The sequence below is a fragment of the Carassius auratus genome, chromosome 41, assembly GCF_003368295.1.
Source record: "Carassius auratus strain Wakin chromosome 41, ASM336829v1, whole genome shotgun sequence".
Classification (NCBI taxonomy): Eukaryota; Metazoa; Chordata; class Actinopteri; order Cypriniformes; family Cyprinidae; genus Carassius; species Carassius auratus.
Window position 1 is genome coordinate 19,610,552 of NC_039283.1, and position 14,035 is coordinate 19,624,586.

General features: G+C 35.3%; 1 protein-coding gene across 1 annotated transcript; it reads right to left on the bottom strand.

Annotated features, from left to right (window-relative positions):
* Nucleotides 1-973: 973 nt before the first annotated feature.
* LOC113059195 (serine incorporator 1-like) lies at nucleotides 974-11,323 on the bottom strand. The gene is made up of 10 exons (XM_026227524.1): nucleotides 11,150-11,323; nucleotides 9,351-9,512; nucleotides 9,081-9,268; nucleotides 8,885-8,964; nucleotides 7,532-7,669; nucleotides 7,241-7,410; nucleotides 6,691-6,781; nucleotides 6,113-6,263; nucleotides 3,757-3,966; nucleotides 974-3,465 (listed from the first exon to the last, which is right to left on the bottom strand). Exons 1-10 carry the CDS (start codon nucleotides 11,186-11,188, stop codon nucleotides 3,327-3,329), a joined length of 1,368 nt encoding a protein of 455 aa, XP_026083309.1. The 5' UTR covers nucleotides 11,189-11,323; the 3' UTR covers nucleotides 974-3,326.
* Nucleotides 11,324-14,035: the final 2,712 nt, after the last annotated feature.

Below are 14,035 nucleotides of genomic sequence, written 5' to 3' on the forward strand. Positions count from 1 at the left end.
TTCTAAAGGAAAACCACAGAGAGAATCATGGAACCTTGACCTACAGATACAGACCTCAGCCGACCTTCTGTTGCGCTAGTGTTACACAAGTGTGCATAAACATATCACACTATTAGTAAAACACTATTGCATAAGCAAATATTATCTATACTTAGTCAAGCTGCCAACTGATAAACCACACATTTGAGAAGAGGGGCCTGATTTGCAGGGCCCAAAAGCACTTAATGTTCAATACCTTCCTTATCCGACCGCAAGCCACTCAAAACATCTCCAGCACTGAGAGGAATTCACAAAACTCGCTGCCTTTTGGTATCGCTGCTTTCGCAAAAGGTTCCAAGCCTGTTTTTTTAAGTTTCTCTGGCAGTAGTCAAGTAATTTTGCATTGCACTGCCAAAGGCTACACAATTGGTGGAGGTAAAAACAATAACTAAGTCACTATGTGAAGTCATTGATGGGACTTTTTATCTTTGAAATAGCGCTGATATGAAAATGCATAACTGGAGTAGTATCAATAATTAAAGCCTACATTGTGATGTCCATCCATACTGAGCAATGAATATCATTCAGAACATCAGTTCCACCTGGTGGGCAGAGAGACAAATAAAAATACAACCTTCTCATTCTGTTGTTTCAGACTTCATTTAAATGTTTGACATCCAATATCAGTGCTCAAAATTATTCACAATAAAAATAAAGTATAAAAAAAATAATAAAATATGCAATTTAAATCCCTTTAAAATGTTGTATTTGTAATATATATAAGATACAATTATTACAAATATTTGTAATAATTTTCGATTTATCATTCTATTTGTATTTCAATTATTTTACATTTTTAATCATTTAATGTATTTAAATGTTGTTTGGAGAGAGACCCTGAACATCAATCACTGCCCTGGCATTCAGTCTACATCCAATAATGAAGTGCAAGACTCTTAATTTGATTTGTAAAGACTGGACTCTGACTAACCAACACTTTGCATGAGTTTATTGAAATACAGCATTAGCACAGATTGAACAACACCATATCACTGAAATAGTACTTCTACTGAAATAATGAAAAGAGAAATATTGTCCATGGTAAGAAAAATGAAATGTTATAAAACAGCAAAGGCACTTTTTCATAGTTCTGAAATAAACCTGTTCACTTTTGATAAGTAGTTTTCGTAGAAAGGCACATGAAGAGATACTCATCTTGCATGTTGCTCCTAATAATAGACTACAGATGAACCGTCATGCTTGTGTTAATCTATTACTTTGGGAAACATTCAAATATACTTTATATATACACAACATACTTCAAAATCAGTTTCTTCCAATGTCACCAGCATAACACAGGCAATACAGAATAACTTGAGGCAGACACACCTACAATACTTAAGAGTTATGAAATTCATATTTTGCTTTCATATATTTTTAGCAGTGTTAAAAAAAAAGTGAAACTAAATGCATGGTTACTTTTAGAACTTTTTTTTTTAAATAAACAAAAACGTAAAAAAACAAAAACATAAGTGTCACAGGCTGAAGGATTAACAATCTGTTTTCAGAAACAACATCTACCCATTAAATATATATATATATTTAACATAGTACCCAGCCCTTAATTTATATATAAGTGATATTTAAATGTGTTACTCCACAATAAATGACCTACTGCCACACTAAAAACCTTTTACACAAGTATACTGCTAAACAACAAGCTAGATACTGTATGCTAACATGTGCCTCTGATGGACTGGTAGCACCATAATATATAAATTTGGATCAGCGGTTAATATTACAGCACAGTCTGTTGTTCATGGCAGTGTGGGAGACCCCGGTCAGAGCTTGTGACCTCACGGTGGAGTGAGATGTATGGATGAAGGGTGTGTCGGATAGGGCTTATCTGTTGGATGCACAAGTTTCAGGGGCTCTACAGAGGACATGAGTGGAAACGGCCCCCTGTTTAAGCCCCCATGACCCTCTCTACACATTGCTAAATTGTATGTAGCGAAATTGTATATTATAGAGTGTCTACTGTACAATGCATTGAAGAAGTTGAACCCTGAAGTTGAAATGCTATTACTGTAAAAAAAAGGTTTCTTCTTTAGGTAGAGTAGGTTTCTAGCAGCAGTATCATGCATAATTGAATTCGTGGCTAGGACCACTTTGTTGACGGTCTGTAGGATAGTTATTAAGTTTATTTGTAGCACTGTAAATGTGTGGCCTTAGGTTTGAGTAGCTTGCACCTGTTAAACCGAAGAGTAGTGCTGTTACCTTAATGCTTAACAAGATAAACTAACAATATAGACTTTATAAAATATCAGCAAAAGAAAAAAACAGCAAAATAACCCTTAAGGACCATGAGAAGTGAATTATAGAGGATAATAACAACACGGTAGAAGCAACAAGTACAGTAAAAGTCCTTTCATTCATTTATCCTTCATGTGTGGAGACACAGTGACTCCTATGATAGAAGTACACTACTGCTCAAAAGTTTGGGGTCAGTAAGATTTTTGGGTCGCATTTTTTGATGCGTTCAATTAATCAAAATGGCAGTAAAGACTATTTCAAATAAATGCTAAACAACTGTTTTCACAATTGCTAATGATAATAAATATTTCTAGAGCACCAGAATGATTTCTGAAGGATCATGACACTAAAAACCAGAGTAAAGGCTTTTGAAAATTCAGCTTTGCTCTCACTAAATAAACAGAGAGCAGTTATTTTAAGCATAAGTGACTTCATTCAAAAACATTTAAAAAATCTTACAGATGCCAAACATTTGAACAGTGCAAGAAGGGAGACAGCTGTGAATCATTCATTAAGCAAAAAGGGTGCTTCTCATTTCATTTATTGTCCATCCACTTTACTTTTTCTTGCAATTTAGCTTCTTTCTTTTTAGATCTTAAGGACGCGAGTATGAGATAAAAGGATGGAGGAATCAAAGGAAAACGGAATATGCTATTCACTCGAGCATTACTTCAAACTGACATTTTTGTGCACCTATATTACTTAAAAATATATCTATCAGTATGGCAACTATCAGCACAGCAGTAATCCTTACATGTTATGCGTCAATTTACTGAACAACTGAAACACTTTGGTGTCATTTTTGCGTTTTTAAATACTTGTCATGGAATCATATACTTTTGTTGTTGACCATGCATTTTTTTTTAATGACTAAGTACCTACCAGCCCTATGAGACTAGTCACCAATCATCTGTTTCAGATTCTAATTGCTTTAAGTCTTGGCGATTTAATGGTGTTTGCAGATTGCGATATTTCTAGCGCAACACAAACGGGAGTAGTTTGAACAGGTGAGAGAGAGTCTCACCCACTGGAGCTCAGTTGAAGTCTCGATTGGGTAAAATAACAGGAGCCACCAGCGTCCACAGGTAAAGCCCCAGACCCAGCCAGCTGGAGCTGATCTTCACCCACACTGCAGGCATAGTGCTCTGCATGGCTTGAGTGTTTGTGTCAGGTCTGAAGAGAAAAAAACACCTCAGCTAGTCTATGGTGCAGTTCTGTTGAATGCTTTGTGCCTGCTTAAAACATTTCCAGTACATCCTTCAAAATTTAAAAGAATCAAAATGAAAGAATGTCATACAGGTTTGGAACAACATGATGGTGCCCAAATGATGACTATTTTCATTATTCTGAGAACTACAGTATCCCTTTAAACTATGATAGGTGAAAGTATTTTAAAATGACAAACTTCACCTTTAACCTTTTCGGTTCACTCCAGAATCAAAAAGGGGAAGAATGAGCACTTACTTGTACCAGTTAGTGAGTGTCATCATGATGTAGAGAGAGGCCAGTAAGAGGTGGAAGTGGAAAAAGGAATAATTGTATGTGACGCCGTCCTCTTCATTATCCACAACACGCCGCAGTCCGTCTTCCCCCACCTCCTCTCCTCCCACGGTGCCCTTCCCCTCCTCCGTCTGCATCAGCCGGTTCACCTGAGCATTACTGGATGAACGGATGCTGAAAAGAGAAAAGACATGGACACTAGCATGACAACCTCTTTCAGATTCAATTTCAGTTTTAATTGAGGTTGAGCTATATTGGGGTAGGGTTCAAAGAGGTTGTTTTTTTCTGATATGGTAAAATGTCAAATTTTCTCACACTTGCCAATGAATGGCAAATTAACTGAGAATATTTTGGGGTTAAACGTTAATACTTAAAAGACATTAAAACTGACAGTAAAGAAAAAAATAATTTAAATAAATGCTATTATATTAAACTCTATATCCATGAAAGAATCTAAAAAAACAAACAAAGTTAATGATCATAGTTAAACGGCACAACGTAAACGATGTGAACAGTAATAAATGTGTCTTGAACAACAAATTATCATATTACAATGATTTCTGAAGAATCATATGACACTGAAACCTGGAGTAAAGGCTGCTGAAAATTCAGCTTTGCCATCCAGTGATGTGTCGTTCGTGAACGAATCGTTCTTTTTGAATGAATCTTTTAGGTGAACGAATCGTTCTCGTTCATGTAATCCACTGACTCATATTTCTCGTTCAGTGAAGTTCCTCCCTCCACAGCAGCGCGGCGCTATTAGTAGCGCATGTGCAGCTCGGTGCTGAACCATTTCATCCTGTCAAAGAATTACTCAACCTCGAGCCAACAGCCTTCGAGTATGAGATGTGACAGAGTATGTGATTTGTTAAATGTAGTGAACGAATATGCCCTTCAATGAACGAGTTTCATATGAGTCTGAACTAGATCTAGAGATCTTATCGTTCGTGAACGAAATGACTGATACCCATGTCGCTCTTGCACGGGTTGAATGATTTAGTACATCTCTCTCATGAATGAAATGACTGAACTGAAACACATGTCATTCGTGAACGAGCTGAATGAACGGATACATGTCATTCGTGAATGAAATGAACTGTTACATAGCTTATCTCATTCGTGAACGTAATGAATGAGAGTAAACCGGGTTAGTATGCCATTTAGCATGTCAATCTCGGAAAACGCAAAGGTAAAGTACTGTGACACATACGCTTGTTTTGATATTTAGCAACTCCACGTTTAATCCCCGATTTATGAATGTGAATATATAATATACAAACTGTCTGACCAAATAATTAAAATGCTAATTAGGCAAGAAAACCTTGTGCTTTGTTCATCTAAACAACTTAATTAGACTTTATATATTGAATGCTATTATACACACATTTTAATAAAGCCAGATCAGTTTTTGTAACAAGTGAATATGTTCATTGACTAAAGACATAATACACTCTTTTTTTGCCACCTGCTGGCATATTTTGTGTATTACGTAGAAATGATAACTGAACGAATCATTGAACGATTCTGAAAGAATCATTGAACGATTCTGAAAGAATCATTGAACGATTCTGAACGAATCATTTTGGTGAACGAACTGAAAATGAACGAATCTCTAGAAAGAATCATAATTTCCACCACTACATCAAAGGATTAATTTACATTTTAACTTATATATAAAGAGAAAAGCTATTTTACATTGAAACAAAATCTCACAATAGTACTGTTTAATTGGGTTTTTAATCAAATAAATGCAGCCTTGTTTTTTAATATATATATAAGTGCCATTCAAAAGTCTGAATGAAAATGAAGAAAAATAGGATTCGAAATCTGATTTTAACCTGCAAAAACTTTAGAATTTTTTTTTATTAAACACTTTAGGAGTCAGAAAAAATGAAAAATGTTGACACAAACTGAATATAAATGTTTAAGATCTTAAGAAGCACAATTAATAAAATAACACATATAAGACACTAACCATGTTAAAGGTCAAAGCTACCATTTAATGAGCGAGTAACTCTTTACCGTCTACTTGCCGAGGCCAAACTGAACTCACAGTTGCTGCTTGGCAAATTATAATTTTGGACCCTGCCTTCAGGTGTCAGCATCTGACACCACTAATCAATCAATCAACCATGTCTCTGTGCAGCTGGATACAAATGTTAAATTGTAATGTACAATGAATCAGCATGCAAAACAACAGTTAACTACAGTAGCTGATGTAGTAATAGATGGTCTTCATACATTTTAATAACACTGATAGTAACAAGATCTCAATTAAAGAAACCAAAGTCATGTTCAAAGATGTTTAAGCTTGATGTACCTGGCATAAAAGGTGCAGAAGAGGAAGATCACCAGTCCCACAATGCCTTGAGCATCCCACCATTGCACCATCCCAGGGGAGCTTGTGGGCATGGCTTCAGATGTGCTGATATTGGACACCAGGCTGAGCAAACTAGGGTTACACTCACGATCTATGGGTGGAGCCAGACAAACAAAAGGTTTGAACATAGTGAACATACAGAAACAAAATATAATACAACTACAACAATTAATCACTTACTTCTCTAATAAAGACTACGATCAAACACCTAGTCATGAGCTAATAATTTTTTTAAACTCATCTAGGTTGCTAATAGGTATACTTACTAGACCATAACAGAATGTGGAGCTAGTGGGTTAAATTTAAAATCTGGATTCTAATAGGTAATTTGGCTTCTTTCAGTAACAAGCATCAGGAGACTATAAAGGTTGAGCAGCTGGTTTGCATGAAACCACACAACTCACCAAAAAATGCATCAACCTGAGTAGGAACAAAAGGAAAGCTCATAAAATAAAATAAAAAAAGGAAAAAAAGTCAGACAGTAAATATTTACTGAGGTTTTTTTGCATGTGACTTACTAGGGTTGTTGGTCATGGCGGACCAGGTGACGTACATCGTGTACATAGTAATAATAGAGGACTGAAGCAGACCAGACTGAGGCGAGGCATCCTACAACACACACACAAAAATAGCAACATATTTAGTAATGCATACATCCGATTTGGTCTGCCCTTGTAAGAAACAACTGAATATAAACTGCAGATTTTCATAATGGCTCGCACAGTGAAGAAAGCTTGTCTGTCGTGGCAGGCCAGCATTGATATTCTGTATGCAAAGAAGGAAACAAAGAAGTTTCCTTACAAAGACAAAAGCTGGAGGGTAATGTCAACAGTAGATGACCTTTAGTACAACGGAGAGGCTTGTTTCTTATGCACATTATTATAAATCAGCATTCATGTCAGGATTTGTGTGCTGAGGCAATCGCATATCTTGAAACAGCTAGTTAAAGCGGTTTCGTCATTTCCTGTTTGGTGCTTTACGTTGAAGGACTTAATGCTGCTTAATATGGTGGTCTTTTATCAATATTGCTGATTAAAATAGTTTTATGCTTTAGTACTTTCCTTTTACCTGCACTTTAGGCAGAATGGAAACCACAGATATGATGACGCAGAGAATAAGGTTGAAGCTGATGAAGAACTTGTGTTCGGCGCAGTTGTCGGGTTTGGTATAGTAGAGATAAAACAGCACAATTGCAGCAAAGGCCAGGGCGTAATGCAGGATAGTGAAGAACAGCAAACCTGTAGGCATAGAAAATAGTCTCATAGTTTCTTTTTCTGAAAAGAGTGGATTGGGACACACTTGCTTGCAAGACTATTGTGATGAACAGGATGTCTTGCAGTGTATGTGCTCTCTATGTACCTGAGAACCAACACTTGCTGTTGCCTTCCTCAGCATTCCTCACCCACACCTCATTCCAGGAGTGGGCAAAGTCGATCAGGAGGATGAGCTGGATCAGGATGAACATGAAGGAGCCCACAATACCAAAGTAGAACCAAACTGTGATTAAAAAAGAAGTTATGCATCAGTATTATACTGGTTACGTTTGCTTAACAACAATACAACATCATGGTTTTTAAGTTAAAAGAATGGTGTTTAACTGAAATATAAATATTTTATAACTATTAAACAATTTAATGCAGGGATGTCAAACTAAATTCCTGCAGGGCCAGAATTAAACCTAATTAAAAGCAGGGCTGGGACAAAACTCTGCATGGCTATGGCCCTCCAGGAAGTGAGTTGACACCCCTTATTTAACCCCTTATGAAGTCGTCATCGGACTGGTTGAAATCTACAAGATTTCCGCGAGACGTGTGTGTTGCGTTCTTTAACATTCCACCCGGCAACAAAGATACTGCGGCGCCAAACCCCCTCAAGAAAGAAGAAAACCATCGTGTTTACAATTGTGACGACGAGCACTTATCAGGATCAACTAAACACTGGATTTTCAAAAGTATGTAAAATATTTAAAGTTCGCAGCATCTTTAGAATATGTCAGGGAGTTTTACACTGTAGTCTGTTACTGTGGCGACATTTCCTTTTTTTAAGTGAAACACAAGCGAAGATATTAAAAAAACATTTTGGTAATCAAACTCTTCTAGAGACCATCGACTTTTATTGTACAGACAGAAAAAAAACATATAAAGGAAATTTACACCGGTTTGGAACAACACAAGAGGATGAATTTTAGTTTTTGGGTGAACACGTTAAACTATATTTATAACTAGGCTTAATAAAACATGCTTCTCTGAAGGGCCCATATTCTAATACTTAAATTCACAATGCAACATACTAATGTCAAGATCTTGTTCTGGAAGTCACCCGTGTTCTGCATCTTTAATTCCACACCATGAGAATTCTGGCAAGGCAGTAACAACATGTTCTCACTGCTAATGTAATATGCTATAAAAAAATAACATCCTATTCCACTTTTAATACGGTCTTTTCCCATGCATCTCACATCTCAAAACAGTCATTAAAAAGTAATTGACTTCTTCCCCGCAGGAGACTAGGTGTTTTCTGCATCCCTTGAAATGTAACCCTGCCTTATGACAACGGCTTCCCAAAATAACATTATCATGACTATTGTTGCATTTAGAGTTTAACATCTTTGCCATGTTGTCATTGCCTTTTTTTATTTCCCTATGAGAATATATGAAAATGGAAATTGTTCTATTTTGTGCTGTTAACAGAATAGTTCAACCCAAAACGTACCATCATGAAATGTTCCATCCGGAATGAAAAAGGCTCCGACAGTGATGCCAACAAGTATCAGAAACTTGAAAAACCAGAACCTGACGAGACAGTCAATGATAAAATCAAGCTAATTTCATTTTCAATTAATTTAGCAAAGTTACAATAGTAGTAGCATAATAATTTAACAGTATATAAATAATATTAAAGGGCTTACCCGTTCTGAATAGCAGCACGAGGGTCTTTACTGCTCTTTACACGGATCATGATTGCAGAGAAAAGGAAAAAGAAGCATGCCATAGCAAAGCACATGCGGTACACTGATTTGTAGCCTACAATCACATCACAATTGACATGGTTCTCGATCCCTGGTATTGTGGTTCCTCCTTGACAAAAGCCAGGAATCTGAAGAGACATTAAAAGCAGAAAATTAACACACTGCAATGAAAGCACGAATGAGACAAATTTAGACTGATGGTGGGCCCACCTTGCGGAGCTGCGTCTCCATGCCAGGCAAGATCATGATTACAGACACCAGTGTCCCCAGCAGAAGGAAGAAAGAGAAGAGCAGCCGAGTGACCGTGGAGTTATTGGAAGAAGGACAACAGCCACAGAGCAGACATGGAGCGGAGCCACACAAACACGAGGCCTGTAACAGAGGGAGTAAGAGAAAGAGCAATTATATCACCAGTTCAAGCATTTATTGTTAAATTGCCATAGTTCACAAAAGAATCTGCAGAACATTCTACAATTTGATATATATTGCGCTTGGGTTTGTGAGTTCTTTTTTTTATTTTTTGGATGTCTCTTACACTCACAGATATTGCATTTAATTGACAAAAACTTTTTAAAAAGTTGAAATATTATTAACATTTAAAGTAACTATTTTAAGTTTTGCATTTTACTATATTTCAAAATGTATATTAATTCTTTGACTACAAAGACGAATATTTTCGTGTCACATGATCCTTCAGAAATCATTCTAATATGCTCATTTCTTATTATTAGCAATGCTGAAGAATTTGGTGCTTACTAATTTTATGGAAACCATAATACCATAATACATTTTGTTCAGGGTCCTTTAATGAATAGAAAGTTTAATAGAACGACATTTATTTAAATATAAATATTTTTAAAGAATATGTCTTCACTGTCACTTTAGATCAAATTAATGCATCTTTTACTCTGAATAACTATAAAAGCATGAATTTTTCAAAAGAATAAATATATATATATTATATTATATATATTATATACTTACACACACACACACACACACCTATAATATTTTTTTTGTTACAAGATATACCCCCCACCCCCAACAAAAAAAGGGTTTTGATAATGAGAACCTATAGTGTGTGTAAATCTAATGTATAATTTAATTTGATCTAATTATTGTTACATTTTTTTCCAGGCCACTTTGAACAATTCCTTTAAAGTGTAAGTGTATTCTTCTCATTTTCATGACATTCATGGCCTAATTTGTATATGACCTCAGACGGAAGGTTTGTTTTGCTGCAGGAAACAGTGAGGAAATGACGCTTGTAAATCCAGTCATGCATACTGTATAAATGTCATTTTAAACCCGTTACTCATGCTGGGAGTGGTTGATCAGCTCGGATTTTTTTTTACTTTTTTTATTGACACAAGTCAGACCTTAACTTTTTCAGTATTAAACTGATGTGTACGTTAAAGTTTTTTTTTTTTTTTTTTTTTTTTTTTTTATGGCCAAGGGACATTACAGTTTAACCCTAATTGTTATCTTCAATTACAAAAAACTGACTGCGAAAACTGAAATCCTGTATAACCTGATTATGAGCAAATCATCTCAAATAAAAATAACATCGAAAATAACTTACAAAAAGACCAAATCACACCAAAGACTACATCATACATAAACAATTAGCCTAAGAGCCAGCTTGGCTGGTTGAAATATCATCCCCTGCATAATTGCTGTACAATTTATATAAATAGTTCAGTTAATAATATCGTTTTTATTTGTCAGGAAGCCATGGAGGATCATCTATAACTAACGTTAATCTCAATGCAAATATGAGCACACCTCAGTATGCTGTTGTTTTTCAGAGTAACGTTAATGTTAAAACTCTTCGAAACCACACATTTTTTGTATTTACATATCGCCGTCCAGTACGTTATTTTCTTTATTCATATGTATTCATATGTTATATTATTTAGTTTTCGTTACAATTAACGTTAACAGTTTAGAGACGCTGTTGGGTAGCAACTCGGTTAGCTAAACCATGAAAAATAAACCAGAACACTTACACAGCTCGCGAGAGAACACAAAGCCATACAGGCTCCCATTTTGTATTAGAAACAACAACAACAAACGACTCCACGAACTTTCAGAGGATAAACTGACAGTAAATTACAGTATGAGCTATTTAACGTTCTGGCAGTTAATTCCGGTGTTTGAAGGTGACGATTGTAATGAGCAATTCGTTCTATTTCATAATAAAAGTCCATATTCTTCAATTCCCCCATAAACTCTACAAATAGATTGAAAAACATAAGTATTCCTCATTAACATAAGATTACTAGTAGGCTTGGGTATGTTCATATTAATATGTTCATATTCAGTAACTCCTGTTTGTGCTGAAGTCAACATGTAAATTCAGCAAAAATGTCTTTAATAATGTATTTTAAATTATTTGTTATTGGATATAACTATAACAATGACTAAAATACAGTATTTTAATAGTATTAATTTCTTTTTCATATTTACATCGGTTTAGAATACTTAGTAGGCAGTTTTAGGATACGGTAACTTTCATTTTGAAAAGTGAGCTTAGTTCAAAATAAACCTTTATATTACTTATATTATTTATGATAGTTAATATATTAAGCTTAAAAAGTATAAAAAAATATACTAAGCCATGTATCTATATAAATCAGTACACTAAGAGTAAATGTATATGTGATATTGATATTTAAATTAATTTGATATTATAGATAATTAAATTCCAGTTATGACATATGTATATTTCTATCAAACTGATAACATATTTTGATTGAGTGGTTCATGTGTTTCACAAACTGATGTAATTAACCCACATCTCTTTTTGACATTGCAGTGATATTTAAGTGAAAATTGTATTAGATTTATGAATGTGTAAGTAGATTAATTTAGATAACGATTCCAGAGAACGTAGGCATACATAGAATATGTGATAATGTCAGTATTTCTGAAACATAACAGTGTTGATCATAATAATTTTATATAGAAATCCTGGTATAACTGTTAGAAGTGGATAATGTCCCAGCTGCATCTTTGAGATGTAAGGTGGACCATAGACTCTCAGGGTCAGTTTGACTGTTACCATTTTGACAAAACGACCATCTATGATTTTGTGAGTTTTTATTAGACCCACAACAACTGTATATGTTAGATTTGTGATTTCACTCTTACTGACCAAATAACCAACACTGACCAAACAGCAGTAACGTTATTTACACATTTTAATGAAGCGACATATTTTGAAATCTGACTGGACAGACATTTGTGTGCGCAATGGGGATTTGTGCTGACATTTCAAGCTGAATTATATATATTATATTTTTCTTTATTGCAGAAGATTGTGCATCGGAGGCCCACCTCTCTGACTTGTTGAATCAAGCTAATCCGTTTGTAGAAAAAAACATATATAATAATTAATAATCAATAACCAGAAAATCATTACTTTGCCATCTTTATGCCATGGTTATTTTAAACGACAAGATTATAATTTTTTTAGCCTATTCATTCTCGCTGCAGTGTAGCGTAGCGTCCCCCCTACGAATAATTAATGGTATCGTCCTTTCCTCTTTGCCTGTCAATTATTCCTCTGAAATCTCGATGGCAAGCGGGAGCCGAGATGATGTCAGACCTTAGGACTGGGGCAGGTGCTCTCAAAACACACCGTCTCCCGTGAAAAAGGTATATTAATTTATCAGTAACGTGAAAAATCTGCATCCGTCGGGGATATTGTGGATATCTGTCAACACCGCGGGTAAGTTTTCGCCTCTTCCTTTGGCTGTTTAAGCTTCAATCACAGTTTACAGTTTATCACATTCATTATCATTATTAATGTGAACCACTGAAACGAGGCTTCGAGGCTTTGCTGTAACGATCACTTGCACGGAAATACATTCAAGATTAATAATAGTATAACGACATATCGGGAGAATAACCGCCCCCTTTATTGACAAAAATAAATGAATAAGGATGCTAACAAAATTCTACAAATACAAAAATAAACACATTATTAGATGAATCGCTGCCAAACTGTTGTGTGATGATGACAGAGCGCAGAGGTGAGAATCAGGGGCGGCGTGAGCAACCTTTAGACATGTACAGCCAGGGCTGTCAGACCAGTTTCAGCTGTAACCCGAGGGCAACTTTAATATATTCACTGTAAAAACGTGAAAAAATTAAAATGCTGGAGTAGGCTTCTTGTTACTGTCTAACTGTTTGTTACCTTAGTATAGAAGAAAAGAGTATGAATTACTTTATATTTTAGGACAACATTTTATCCTTGTTATACATATTACATTGTTACACACACACACACACACACACACATATACATGTTTGTTTTTGTGAAAAGTGGGGGCATCCCATAGGCGTAATGGTTTTTATACTGTAGAAACTGTATATTCTATGGCCCCTGTATATTCTAACCCTAGCCCTCACAGGAAATTGTGTGCATTTTTACTTTCTCAAAAAAACTTATTCTGTATGATTTATAAGCGTTTAGAAAAATGGGGACATGGGTTATGTCCTCATATATGTCATTATACAGAGTTGAGTCCTGATATGTCACAAAAACAAGAGCACACACACACACGCACGCACACACACGCACACACACACACACACACACACACACATATATATTAGTCAACATTTTGAAGTGGATCAAAACCTTTCATCAAAGTTGTCCTAAAACCAAAATTTGTTCCTGTCTTAGGACAATTTTGATTAACTTTTTTGATCGACTTCAAATGTCAACTACTGTGTGTGTGTGTGTGTGTGTGTATATAACACATAACAGCAACACCTGTAATTTATTATTTTATTATCCTGTGTGTTACCAGTGTTTTCTGTTTCTGTGTGAGATTCTGTTACCCAAACACATATTTTCTGGGTAACATTTTATTTTATGATTATTT